This window comes from Polistes canadensis, unplaced genomic scaffold (assembly GCF_001313835.1).
Source record: "Polistes canadensis isolate GaletaPanama2010 unplaced genomic scaffold, ASM131383v1 scaffold_366, whole genome shotgun sequence".
Taxonomy (NCBI): Eukaryota; Metazoa; Arthropoda; class Insecta; order Hymenoptera; family Vespidae; genus Polistes; species Polistes canadensis.
In genome coordinates, this window is record NW_014569913.1 from 35,195 (window position 1) to 49,279 (window position 14,085).

At 32.3% G+C, this 14,085-nt stretch overlaps 2 protein-coding genes across 3 annotated transcripts in view; one reads left to right on the forward strand and one right to left on the reverse strand.

Annotated features, from left to right (window-relative positions):
- Positions 1-14,085, forward strand: part of LOC106792005 (segmentation protein cap'n'collar) — a 59,887-nt gene that overhangs the window by 30,073 nt on the left and 15,729 nt on the right. The window contains exons 5-6 of the mRNA XM_014758092.1: positions 5,368-5,605; positions 5,758-5,982. Of these exons, the coding sequence (XP_014613578.1) occupies positions 5,368-5,605; positions 5,758-5,982 (463 nt within the window). The remainder of the gene's footprint in view (positions 1-5,367; positions 5,606-5,757; positions 5,983-14,085) is intronic.
- LOC106792007 (ATP-dependent RNA helicase vasa) lies at positions 613-9,988 on the reverse strand. Of its 2 annotated transcripts, XR_001382254.1 has the most exons (5): positions 9,764-9,988; positions 8,926-9,000; positions 6,975-8,831; positions 6,754-6,890; positions 613-2,221 (listed from the first exon to the last, which is right to left on the reverse strand). XR_001382254.1 is itself a non-coding variant. In XM_014758094.1 (4 exons), exons 2-4 carry the CDS (start codon positions 8,980-8,982, stop codon positions 6,816-6,818), a joined length of 1,989 nt encoding a protein of 662 aa, XP_014613580.1. In that variant the 5' UTR covers positions 8,983-9,000; positions 9,764-9,988; the 3' UTR covers positions 6,201-6,815. The 2 variants fall into 2 exon arrangements, 1 of the variants encoding a protein (XP_014613580.1); XM_014758094.1 differs by lacking the exon at positions 613-2,221 and having other exon boundaries at positions 6,201-6,890.

Here is a 14,085-nt window from a genome sequence, read left to right on the forward strand (position 1 = left end):
TTGCAATTTCTTTGAAAAGTTTCGGTAAATATTGAAACGTAAACGTTAACAGCAATGTTTAACAATAAAAAAAAAACTTATGAACAGTAAGGAAAACAATATTTTAAACCTTGTCTTTCGAACGAAGAAATCTAAAAGCACTGTACCGACCTTTAGCCACTCTATAATATGATGGTTAATGGTATCTATCCTTCGCATATTCTATCTCCTATACGGACAATTCAAAGATTTGCTATACCTGTGGGACGGTAGCGCGTTTTATTTACCATAGTACTTGGATATTTGCTTAGAACCTTCAGTTTCGTAGCAGGGCCCTCGAAATATTCTTCAACTTCTTATAATATTTACGGACAACATTTGAGTTAGGGGATTGGAGTGAAGAGAAAAATCGGATGAATGAAATAAGAAAACAAAAAAGAGAACAAAGAGAGAGAAAGAGAGAGAGAGAGACTCTTATAACGAAGAATAAGAAGAAGAGAAATGGATAAGGGTTAAAGAAATAGAAATACGAAGAGTACGTGAGAGAGTAAAAGAGCTTTAGAGTCCTGGGACAAAATTAATAAGAGAAAATGAGATACGTAATATGAAAATAAAAGAGACAGAGAGAGAGAAATAAAAAGAAAGAAATAAATAAATAAAGAAAAAAAAAGAAAAGAGGAAGTGGAAGAAGGAAGAGAAGAGAAGAGGGCTCGGACATTAGGATGCACTTGTAGTAACGATACTCGGTGGTCGTCTTGGTTTGAGCTCGTCTCTGAAGTAACCCATGTGAGCGTGCATTAATCCGATGACTATCTAAATGAATCATAATTAATATCGTGGCCCATTAGCCATGAGATAGTATATACTATCCATGAGTAATAATGTTCATGAGCTTTCCGAGCCCGTTAGTATATGTATTAAGTGTTCTATATAATATATATGTGGTTGTATCGTTAAGTCGTGCAACATTTAATTGCTTAACGTTTTGTCGATAACTCGAAACTCTTTAGCTCATACCTTAACCCGACACACTTAACTATTATCGATTATTTCTACTGGGAAAACTGACTGACTGACTTTACCTTGGGAAACAATGCTTAACTTATTTTCATTTGTTCGAAATATTTCTAAATTATTCCAATTGGCGCTAGAGTTGTCGATACAAAATATTACTCGCTGAGTATATATTAACGATCATTGGTTGGAAAGAATAACAATTTTTCTTTCTTACCACCCACCCACCCCCTCCCACCATCTTTGTTTGATTCTGTGTTTATTTTTTATTCATTTTTCTTTTCTATTAGTTCGTACGATAAAATAACGAATGAACATACTTTAGTTTTTAGATCCCAAGACTATGAATTCTCTCTCTTTGTCTTTGTCTTTCTCATCTCTGTGTGTCTGTCGAGCAATTTTCACGAAGAGTCGAGAAACGCGACGGGATTCCGAGGCAGCTGCAGGACTTATGCACTGTGAAATGCATAATGCGCGTTTGGTACGCGGGACGTCTAGGATGTGCGAAACGAATTCACCGTCGGTGTATTTTGCTACTGCTGTTGCTATTGCTGTTGCTGTTACTCGAGCTATCATTGAGGTCGCGAGCGAATTAAAAGAAAGAAAACTCGCCGTGTCTCCGCGTTCCCATCTAAACTCTATAGAGAAAATGATGATGGTAATAGATGGTAGTACGTGGTTTTTATATTTAATATATATATATATATGTAATATAAAATATTTAATAAAAAAAAAATAGAAACGCGCGTGCTGTCGTTTATCTCCCAAAGAAAAGAAGAAAAGAAAAGAGAGATGAGTTGAAATGGTGGTGGTGGTGATGGTGGTGGTAAGCATAAAAATATTTGTGCTATTCCTTATGGTATGGAACGCGAAGGGGAATAATGCGACAAGCAGCAGCAACAGCAGCAGTAACAGCACCAGCACCACTGTCTCGCATTTGGTTTCATCAATATTTTCATTCACAACTTTGTGAACGGAAACGAGCTTTGACCGGCAGTCACGTATGAAAACACGGTGGACATAGTGTGTTCTAAGGTGAAAGGTGGACTCGATCGAAGAACACCCATAGTCGTCCTGGTCGTAGTTATCCTTCTCGTTGTCTTCGTCATATTCGTTCTCGTTGTTGTAGATGCCAGGTTAAAGGATGATGGCAGGTGTCAAGACGGTCGATTGATCATCCTCGAAGAAACTCCGATAGGATGTATACTACAAACCCTATGATTGTAACCTAAACACAAAAGTATGATAAACATTTAGGATAAGAAAAATAAACGAAATTAAATAAGGAAAAAAGAGGGGTGGGGAGGGGAACACATTTTTGAAAGTTAACATTTGTCAATGTGAGATTTATCTGTACGAATAATTTGACACGTGGTTGAAATAATATTTGCAAAAATAATTAAATAATAAATAAAAAAAGAAGAAAAATAACACAAAAGTATGATAAACATTTAGGATAACAAAAATAGATGAAATTAAATAAGAAAAGGGGAACACATTTGTCAATGTTAAGCGTTTAACGTGAGATTTATCTGTACGGAATAACTTGACACGCGTTTCAGATATTATTATTTAATAAAATAAATAATAATAATAATAATAAAGAAGAAGAACAAAATTAGAAAGAGTAGAACTCGAGGAAGTAAACTCAGTTGGGTCGGTTCTCTCGACAGTTGTACGCATTTCAAACATCTGCTCATAAGAAGAGAAGAGAAGATATCTTTCCTCGCGGCTTTGCAGATTTTCTCGCTGACGAGATCGCGTACGTCTCTTCTCTACGAAACGATATCGTGCATGTAAGTACACATGACTACTACTACAACTACACAACACGGCAGTATATATTACGCCGCAACATAAATCATAAAAGTACCACCAGTAGCAAACCGAGGAGGTATGCGTTCGATCTTCGTCCCTCAACCAACTAACTTCTCTTTCTCTACCGCAATGATCTTTTTCTTTCCTTCTTTTTTTTATTTATAAATCCAAAGACTGACACCGGTAAGATGCCGTCCCGTATCCGTCGAATCCGTTCGAGTTGTTAAATTATTAAGAGAAAACGTTACGAGATTTATAGAGTTCCTCGATTACTCATAGAACTATGTAATTCTTACGATATTACAAAGATTGACAAGTATAAATTAATAGTCAACTTCTGTTATCATTACAGAGAGAATGATAGAAAGATAGATAGATAGATAGGAAACAACAGTAGCAACAAAAAAAGTCATATAAGTGTGCATTTGTGTAAGATCTCTCATTCATCCTGTTCTAAGTGTTTCTTTTCTTATCTTTTTTCTTTTTTTTTTCATTAAACTCGTATAATAAATATTATTATCCGTATACGAGTATATAATAATATGAAATTAAATGTAAGTGCTGTGGTGCTAAAAAAAACCACACACACACACAGAGAATTTTCTTACAAGCACGGTAAAAGTAATCAAGAAGAAGAATAGATGCATAAATATTATTCGGCACTTCTTTTTTACCTATCTGAAAAATCACATTTATCTAGGATTTATTTAGATAGTTTTGTATAAAATCAGATATAATCAGGTCGCATAGGTAAAAAAAATTATTAGAAATGTATAGGACAAATCGGAATAGTCAGTCGGCATGGAACAAACGTGTCTTCTTCTTCTTCTTCTTTCTCTCGTCCTACATTTCGCGGCTTACACGAAGAAGATACGAGAAACACCAAACGAGAAACGAGAGATTCGCGGCAGATGCGCTGACAAGCGAGAATCGCTTTAAAGGCGTCGCACTCGACAGATTGCACCGACGACGACTGATTGATGCACCCGTACAACAACGATCCAACAACAACCGGTGTGCACCAAGAGAGAGAAGATGCAAGCAAGCAAGCAAGCAAGAAAGCAAAGCATAGCTTCTTCCCTATTCATCTTCTTTTTCTTCTTGTACTTCTTCGCACATTAGCGACAATACCTGAGTGCATTAAGTACCGTCGGCCACGTTCATGGACCCCGAACATGGGCCCAACTACTGACCATTTGTTTCTCTTCTTTTTTCTTTTTTTCAAACCACCAATTCTCAATACCTTCCTCTCATTTAAGGATATCGCATCGTAAAATTAAATCCTGAACTCTTATTTCTTGCTAACAAATTTCTACTTTGTCGGAATATGGATCGGTTCAGATATTTCAGATCAATTAAATCTTCTTACGTTTAACGTGTTTCTATCATTTGTCTAAGATCGTAGATTTTCTAATAGGTGTTATAATCTCGTGATAAAAAAAAATTAATCTAAATATTATAATTAATTATTATTATTTTTATAATATCTTTTATTTCACCCTCGTGACAAAAATCGGGATCATATTTCTTCGTAACGGGTGACGTAAAATCGTGATTGACGTACCACCTCCTCCTCCTCCTCCTCCTGAAGGAGAAAAAAAAGAAAAAGAAAAGAAGGAAAGTGGGGTGAAGAGGAGGGGGGTGTATACTTGGAACACACGTACATTATAAAAAGATGTATGTATATGTACGCATACAATTTAGTATCACTATTAATATCCTTTACCTTAACGTTCCCTTCCATCGTGTGACCAACGCCTACACGATGATCAACCAGCGGGGTTTCTACCGTCGTAGAAATCCATGCGTCTTATCTGCTTGACATTTGACAGGTACGATGGCCTTAGATTCCTTACCAGGCATATAATCGCTGGATGTATCATACGTTCGACAATAATACCATGCCAAACGTGACACGCTTTTCGCTTATGTTAAGAATGAAATTTCACAAAAATCTAACTAACGATGCCTTCGAAAAAGAACTTATATTATACGTGTATATATATAATACATGTTTTTAATTTTTATTTTACTGCGACGAATGTGTGTGTGTGTGTATGTGTAAGATACCAATGAACTATAAAAATTAAAATAAATACCTGTTATAATATATTACAAATGATTATTATTAGTTTTAGTTTTATACGAGTATTAAACTAGAAAGAAAACAAGAAAGCTTAAGCGTCGTTTGTTACTACTTTTTTTTAACCATAATGTTAATGAGACGGCCCCGAAAATTTGCACGTATCGACTACTATTTTCTGCTATCACCGTTTAAATTTTAGATCTATTATTTAACGGAAAATAAACGTTAATTACTGTACGATAAACGTACCAATTAACTATGCTTCTTTTAAACGACTTACTAAAGGAAAGAGTTTCTAGTTTTTTGTATTAGAAGCAACAGTGTGCATATATTGCACGTATATAAATTAACGAACAGAGTATTATTATACTATTATAAATAAATAAATAAATATATATATATATAAGTAAGTAAGTAAGAATTAATAATATATTTTATAAATTCTAATAGTACCATTTGTGTTTTCTCAGGGCCGCATGCCATTCGTGCGTGCAATGAGCATGGAGCAACGGTGGCAGGATTTGGCATCATTATTATCTCTTCCCGGTGCTCCAGATCATTTTGCGCATCCATCGCATCCTGGATACCACCCTGGACATACTATAAGTCATAGTCATTACGAGGCACAACGTAATGTTTTGCTTCACAATGCCACTCTGGCACCACCGGTTGGTGATCTTAACTCGACGGGTCCCTACCATAATGTAGGTGAGTATATATTTAAAAACAAAAAATGATTAACTATTTTAATTTAAAAAAGAGAAATATCAAAACAAAAAAGATAGTTTCTCAATCTATAAATAAGATGATTCGTTTTAAATGATTTCTTTTTATCTGAACTAAACTGTTCATTGTTTTAGGTGGTTCGTCGAATCTTGGATCAGCCGTTGCAACTTCGATGAATCTAACGAACAGTAGCGAGCCAATGGGGGCGGAAAGTAATGCTGCTTATAAATCTGAACCCAGTGACATAATGTATTATCATGCACCAACGTCAGACTCGATAAATCAAACCACTGATGGTTTTCTTTCCTCTCTTCTCAATGACGAAGATTTGCATTTAATGGATATGGCAATGAACGACGGTAAGTAGAACAGATTATGGTGTTTTTTTACAAATATTTTCTTTTCTAACTAATTTTATTGTTATATTATTATTATTATTAATATTAATATTATGATATGATCATCATCGTCATCATCATCATCTACGTTGTACGCACACACCTTTCATATGTATATATATATATTAGGAAGTATAGAATCGAAGGAAAATTTGTTCTTTTTGAACGATAAATTCTTCATCTATTTTATATAACTTTATTATAAAAAAAAACGTATAAAAACTATATAAAGATAACGCAATTTCACTTAAAACAAAACTAACGTTTTTATAATAAGTTTCTTTTTTCTACGCAACAATCGTCTCTTAAATCTAACATTTGTACGATAATTACTATGGTAGTAATAATTATGCATTTCGCAAAATTTTTCTTGGAATGCATATATCTCGTTTTGTTTTTTTTCCATCATTCTATAAAATAATTGACAAAATAGGAAAAAAAATGATAACACGTTCTTACTTATCCCTAAATTCTTAAATCTCTTCAATGTTAAAGAGTCTACCTCCTAATAATACGAATTATGTTATTTAAAGGAACTTAAATGACAGTCGTTCAATTACCATTGAAATAATATTTCTTAATATTAACATAACTTAATATTAACATAAAAAAATAAAACAAAAAGTCATGTGATTTTACGAAAATAAAATTTATAATTTTTAAGGGCTCTCTTAAATAATAGTACGTAGGTGCGCATCCCGTTAAGTTAAATTTTTTTCTGAAAGAACTTACTTTATACAAAACACTTTGGTCAGATCCTTCTTTAAAGTATAACAGTATTGTTTCTTTCTTTTCTACCACGATTCCTCTGGCTCTACAGTGTTATACGCTGATTTATCGTACGGCACTCCGTTATCCTCTTCTCCGAACTGTAATTAATTTGATTATATAATTAATGAAAAAATCGTATAATTGTTATAACTAAAAAGCAATGTACAATGATTTATACTTACATTACGAATATCTTCTGCACCAAATGTGGACATATCAGATGTATAAGATCTATTTTTGTCACTTGCACTCAACAACCAATCGGGTATCGGTTGATCTGCTTGTTTCAAAATTTTGACCAGATCAAAGACCAATGGATTATCAACTTCTGGATCAAAGAAAGATGTTGCCTTTCCACGATTACCCACACGACCAGTACGACCAATTCTGTGAACGTATTCATCGATTCCTTGTGGCAAATCATAATTTATAACGTGAGAAACATTTCGTATGTCTAAACCACGTCCCGCAACTGCTGTACCAACTAATATAGACATTCGGCCACTGCGAAAATCTCGCAAGGCTTCTTCCCTTTCACGTTGCAATCTGTCCCCGTGAATACTCGTTGTAGGAAAATTGTTTTCTGATAAGAAAGCGGCGATAAAGTCGGCTGTTCTTTTCATTTCAACGAAAACCAAAGTACCCTGTTGTCTACCATTTGCAATCTCTTTATCAATAACTTCTTTTAACATTCCTAGTTTTTTATATTTCGTAACTTCATAGAAATTTTGTTCTACATCCGTACACGCGCCACCTACTATACCTACTACTAAGAATAGATAATTACTTAAGAATCGTGAAGCCAATAGTTGTACCTCGTCTGGAAATGTGGCAGAAAACATAAGTGTTTGCCTTTCTCCTACGGGAACCATATTTTCGTTATCAATTATTTTCTCAACATCAGGTAAAAAGCCCATATCTAGCATTCGATCAGCTTCATCCAAAACGAGAAAACGTATGGATGATAGCGTAATACGTTTTCTTTGGATAAAATCTATTAATCTTCCTGGTGTAGCAACTATGATATCACAACCAGCATTTATTCTGTTTCCTTGATGTATAACCGAAGTACCACCATATGCAATGACAGTTTTTAAAATTGTACCAGCTGAGAATTTCAGAACTTGCTCGTAGATTTGTATGGTTAATTCTCGCGTTGGTGATATTATTATAACTTGTGGCGCACAACCTGAATGCACATTTTCTCTGGGTGATTCTAAAAGAGTATTTATAATTGGAACTACAAAGGCTGCAGTTTTTCCTGAACCTGTTTGTGCACAAGCCATCAAATCTCGACCGCTCATTATAATAGGCAATGCATATTTCTGCACAGGTGTCGGTTTTATATATTTTGATTTTCTAATATTACTTAGAACATATGGTCGTAGTCCAGCTTCCTCAAAAGATTCTATATGTGATGGTGCATTCTCTCCGCTTACGCATACCTCAATATCATCATACTTTTCAAAATTAATCCCTTGTTGAACACCATTTTCAAACAAAGATTTCTCATCTGTATCTATATCAGGCGGTATGTAGAATTCTACCTTTGGCTTTTCTTGCCCATCTCCATCTTCATTATTAGAATCATCTCCTCTCTTTCTACCTCGACCACCACCACCACCACTACTACCTCCTCCTCTGTTACGATAACCATTTCTGTCATCTCTTCTATCATTATCCATATTTCTATTATTTCTACCACCTCCTTTTCTTTCTTTGTCATATCTGTTATCATTGTCATTGGTGTCGCTGTTGCCATCATAATCACAAGAATCATCCCTGTTATTATTTCCATAACAGTTCTCTTCTTTATTATTATCATTTCTGTATCCTCCATTAGAACCTTTTCCATATCCACCATTAGATCCTTTTCCATATCTACCACCACCACCACCACCATTTCGATTGTTACCACCTCTGCTGCCACCATCTCTACCATTTCTTACATCATCAAAATTGGAAGTCTTATTACCATTGTCATTATGCATTATAAAGCCACGTCCCCTTCCATAACTTCGACCACCATCAGACTCATACTATTAAAGAATAAGTTTATTAATTAATATATAATACATTGTATGTACATTTATATTACGGTTTTAATATTGGTCTATGATCAAATTTACTAACCGTAGTCATGTTAACAGGTTCTTGATAGTTATTATCATTATCCCAATCATCAATCATTTTTTTATCTAAAAAAATCTGTAATTAAGAAGTAATATAAATATATAAAAATATATTTATTTAATATAGGGTTTATATATATGAGTATACACGTAATTTCAAATTTTAGAATAAGCAATAAGAAAAGAAAATAGAAATATACGAATTTCCTAAATGTGGGATAAATAATATAAAATAAGACTGATTTTTTTTTGTTTAAATATCTAATGTGTACAACCTTGGCAACAAAAATGAAAGAAAAGATTAAGAATCGATTTGCATGACAATATAATAGGAAAAAAAAAATGAAAAAACCCTAAACAATAAAAGGAAAACAAAAACGTCCTTCACTAATACTTATGATTATCAAAATTATTGGAAATAAGTCTCTTGTTAAGTATTTCCATCAGTTAGACTAAGTTTAACATTTATCTTATATAAAAATATATGCTTATCGATCCAAATTAATAAAATGACTTTTGCTTTTTAGATCTGTAATAAATACAAAGATATAAAAGATAGAAGCATGAGATATGATTTTCGCGATGAGATATTGCAGATACAAAAGTTTTCAACGACGCAGTCGCATTGTTCGTCTGTTGCGTCGTTGATGCTCGATCGATCCGCGTTAACACTGAATTTACAAAGTATATTTATGAGTAATAATGAAACCATTTAACGATTATAATGAATTATTCAAATGCATGTTTTAATATCAAAAGAGATAAAGTCCTCGTCGCGCGTATACCGGTAAAGATGGCTGAGAATTCAACATCAAATAATTTCATTGTATAATACTTACATTTCGATATATTCAAATAATAAATGCGATGCCAAGCGAACGATGAAATATTTATTATAATTCGAACAATCTAATCGAATAAAATCGTAGAACTATTCTGGGAAACACTCTCTAGTTGTTGAACACTCACTAATTTGATGCCTCTTACGTTCTAGCAAGGTGAAATGTGCAAACCGCACATCGCTGCGATTCTCGATTAACTTCGAGGTGAACACTCGTTCAACCAATCACCATTCGGTATCCTCACGCGAGATCTTTAGGCGCATGCGCATCACCCGTTGCGCTTGCGCTTGTTTTCACAGTCGCGTAACTACTTGCGCGAAAACCCCCATGCTTATAGAAATTTATTTCTTCTTTTTTTTTTTTTCATTGACAATAATTATTTTGTTATATATTTATATAATAACCTTATTTTTTTTGTTGTAAATATCGATTGAAAACTTGTTGTTCTTTAACAATGATATCTTTTGTTAGTCCCGTTTATTCAAATTTTTAAATAATAAATATAATAGAAGAAGTAATGAACATAAAAGAAAGATATTAGATTTCATGTTGACCATTATTCGACTTTGATATCGCATGAATATTTTTTAATTTTATTTTTAATCTTGCTTTCTTGCTGATATTATAGTTGAGCATATTGTATTTGTTTTTGATTTGAAAATTTATTAAATGAAACTTACTAAAGTTTTTAATCAAATTTCTTTTTTGTTAGGTAATTTTTCAAACAATCGTCTTGTTTAATAACTTGTAATATAATTTTTAGTATAACTTTCTCAACTTGTTTTTTATATTATGCTTAAAGTCTCGTCACACATTCCTAATACGTATCTATAAGTATGTATATTCGAACAATGTTAATTAAAAATAGTTATTGCATAGTTTAATATTATCATTAAAAATTTTCTAAATACTAAGTTGTATATCTCAAAGAGTTATGAGCATTAATAAATGCTTTTTTATATTACAACTTTTGTAACGTAACATTGATAACAATCTGTAAGTGCTAAGTCATTTCATACTTTTATGTGCCACGTAATTTTACGAGTTGTTTTGGTTTTTTTTTTTGTAGTGATATATCGATAGGTTGATAAGGAAGGAAACTATCGAGATATTACAAAATTCTAAATAGAAATTTGCAAACGTAATTGAAAATTTAATGCGCTTTGAAAGCAGATTACATTAAATTAGATAATTCTTGCATTTATTAAAAATAATTCAAGGAAGTACTTGTTTTACCGCAGAAATATATCTTATCTTTGAGGTTTCGTGTGCCATACGCTCGAAAAAAAATGATACTGCATTTATGTATGTATCTCTAACATATAAGAACAAATTATTTAACAATATAAATCAATTATAAAAGAAAAAATTATTTGTAATTTCTAAATCTGTAAACTCTTATAAAGTTTGAAATAATATTTAAAATTTATTCTATGTGATTTTAAAGAAATTCTAGGAAATACAATATGGTTGAAAGGGGATTTGGATAATCTCTGTTTAGATAAAGAGATACGATTGATTTCCAACACCATACCGAACTCTGTTCTTTCTTTGTTACTATCTCTTTGTATTTATAAAACAGAAAGAAAGAAAAAAAGAAATAGAGAAACCTAATAAAAAGGTCCTTTATGGGAATACGTGGTGGGTTAACAGAACTAGACCCTACAAGTAGAATTTTACGACTTCTTGTTTAGTCCTTTAAGGTCTTTCACAAGTATATTACATCACTGTAAAAGTATTTTGGTGCTAAAGAAACGATGAAGAAGAAAAGAAAAACTCTTGAAGAGACAATAAAACAAAACAGAAAAATAATCTCAATTATTGTTAGCCATCATATTATGCGTTATTTCTTTGTCAAATATTAAAACGAAAGTGGGAGTAAAAGTTTTCTTAAAAGAACATGAACAAACAAATGAAGAATAATATTAATAAGTAGTCATGGCGACGTTATGAAAGATAAAGGAAAATAAAAGATGAAAATCGATGAAGTTATAATAAACGTTGTTGAAAGTTAGCAACAGGCTCGGCTTGACTTGACTTAACTTTACTTGACTATCGTTGTCATCATCCATCGTGTCGTCTTGCAACGATTGCAGTTCTCTTATCAGTCGGCTCAACTCGTGTATTAAGAAATTCGTAATGATCCACTCTTCTAACGAACAAGAGAATATGTGTCCGTTTGCACGATCTTTTTCTATCTTGATATGTATGCAAGTAATTGTATATATATATATAATTGGTGATGATACGAATGTGGTTTTAAGTTTGTGTGTTGGTAAGTCGCTGAGCGGATGAATAAAGAAAAGAAAAGAGGAAGAAGAAGAAGAAGAAAAGCTTATGTTAGTTTCTACACGGCCGTAGATAAGAACGATGGATCGGTTTTCACTAAACGTTTTATTTCGAATTTTTCCTGTAACTTAAATCTGTGTGTGTGTATAGGATCTCATTGAAATTTGAAACTTTCTTTGTTTGGGAACGTAAACAACGACGGATGTTACGTAAAACCGATGATCAGGTATTTCTAAGTATAAAAAAAATGAACACATTGCTCAAAAAATGTGTATGTATGTATGTATAAATAGTTCATGCATACGCGAGTAAATTTGAAAGAGTATTGCTACTTTTCTTGAGGAAGGATTGCTTAATCGAAAAAAGGAACATCATAGGTATATTTCAACAGTTTTTAATTTTATTTATTTTATAAAATTGTTCTTCTATCTCTCGAAAACTAATTTTCGAGAAAAGATATTTTTTTTCAATGCATTTGAAGATTTATTTCGAGTGGTAAACATTTTTTTTCTTCCTTTCTTTTTCGGAAATAAGAAAAGGGGATTGTTTTTTATCTTTTCATCGGATATATCAAATAATAAACAGAAAAGTGTTTTCGTTGATATAGAAAAAGTTTATACGAATGCATTAGCACTTGAAATTTATATTTATTTATATGAAATACACATATTTATATTGTTTCGTAATTCATTGAGTATCGTGTGTGTCGCGTTAGGAACACGAAAATCTCGTAAAACAATATAAGTAAATACAAGAAAATAAAAAAAAAAAAGAAACAATGATGATGAAAGCGATGAAAACATACACCACCCGTGTTTGTCTCGTCGATTATTTTGTAACACGAAAACTATTCCCTCGTTTAAATCGGTTATTCAAATTACGCGAACAAAACAAAAAGAAAGAAATTAATTATTTCGCATAGTTATTCATACATGTACTCTTATACATATGGACAATATATAATAGTAATTGTTAATTCTAGATCCCGTCATAAAGAAATTCGATCGACGACTCGCTCATGCGACTCGATTAACGATGCAGTTTAAAACAACAAACAACGGTGAAGGTTGATCGTGAATATTCATAACACGTTTCACAATGATTCAACGATTTTTCTTTTTCATTTAGTATTGCTTTAGGATTTTAACCGGTCAAATCGTTTCTTTCATTTATTCTTCTATATATTTTTTTTTTAACTTATTCCCCTTTGTATCATATATTGTTGTTTTCATATAACAAATCGTAGAAACATTTTTCATAATTTATTTATTTATTCTTTTTTTTTTTTCAATAATTTTTACTTTTAATTTTACTTCATTCAAAAATAACATATACAAAATACAATAAATAAATATCAAATTTATATAATATAAAACAAAAAAATAACAAATTTGTGGTTGGAAAACAATCTTAATAAATATATTTTTCGCGTTAGAGTGTTTGGTTAGTGCACAAGGGGGGACAAGGAGAGAGAGAGAGAAAAAAAAAAGAAAAAGAAAGTTGAAATCATCAGTGAGAGGATTAAGAAAAATAAATGATCACATTTTTTCATCTTATCCCATTTGGTATTATCTTATGGGACTTGATATTTCGAAGGCTTTCAACAATAGCTATGGTAAGCTCTCTGAGTTATCGATGACGTATCGGTCTTTGATTTGTTATATGTAAGTGATAAAAAAAAAAGAAATAAAGAAAGAGAGAGAGAGAATGAGGTAGAAAGATAGGTGGGGGGGGGTTGGTGGGGGAGGAAAAAACATTCAATGAGTCGGATTTAACTTGATATGTATATACGAATGTGGTTGAGTGCATTTTTCATCAGAAAAAAATCGATCGATCATATACACGCGCGCACATACAAACACATACATTCAAAGAGAAACAAGCGAGCACATGTGTGCTAGCATAAATTCAATCAGTATTTCATTTCATTGAATAGGTTCTCTCTTTGCCGAGTAAATTGCATTCAAATTATCAGAGAGAGAGAGAGAGAGAGAGAGAGAGAGAGAGAGAGAGAGAGAGAGAGAGAGAGA

Excerpts from the sequence above, each read along its gene's own strand:
- LOC106792007 (XM_014758094.1), bottom strand. The coding sequence starts at position 8,982 with ATGATTGATGATTGGGATAATGATAATAACTATCAAGAACCTGTTAAC. Across the intron at positions 8,832-8,925 it reads AACCTGTTAACATGACTACG|TATGAGTCTGATGGTGGTCG; the intron begins GTTAGTAAATTT and ends ATTCTTTAATAG. Across the intron at positions 6,891-6,974 it reads GTGCAGAAGATATTCGTAAT|TTCGGAGAAGAGGATAACGG; the intron begins GTAAGTATAAAT and ends AATTAATTACAG.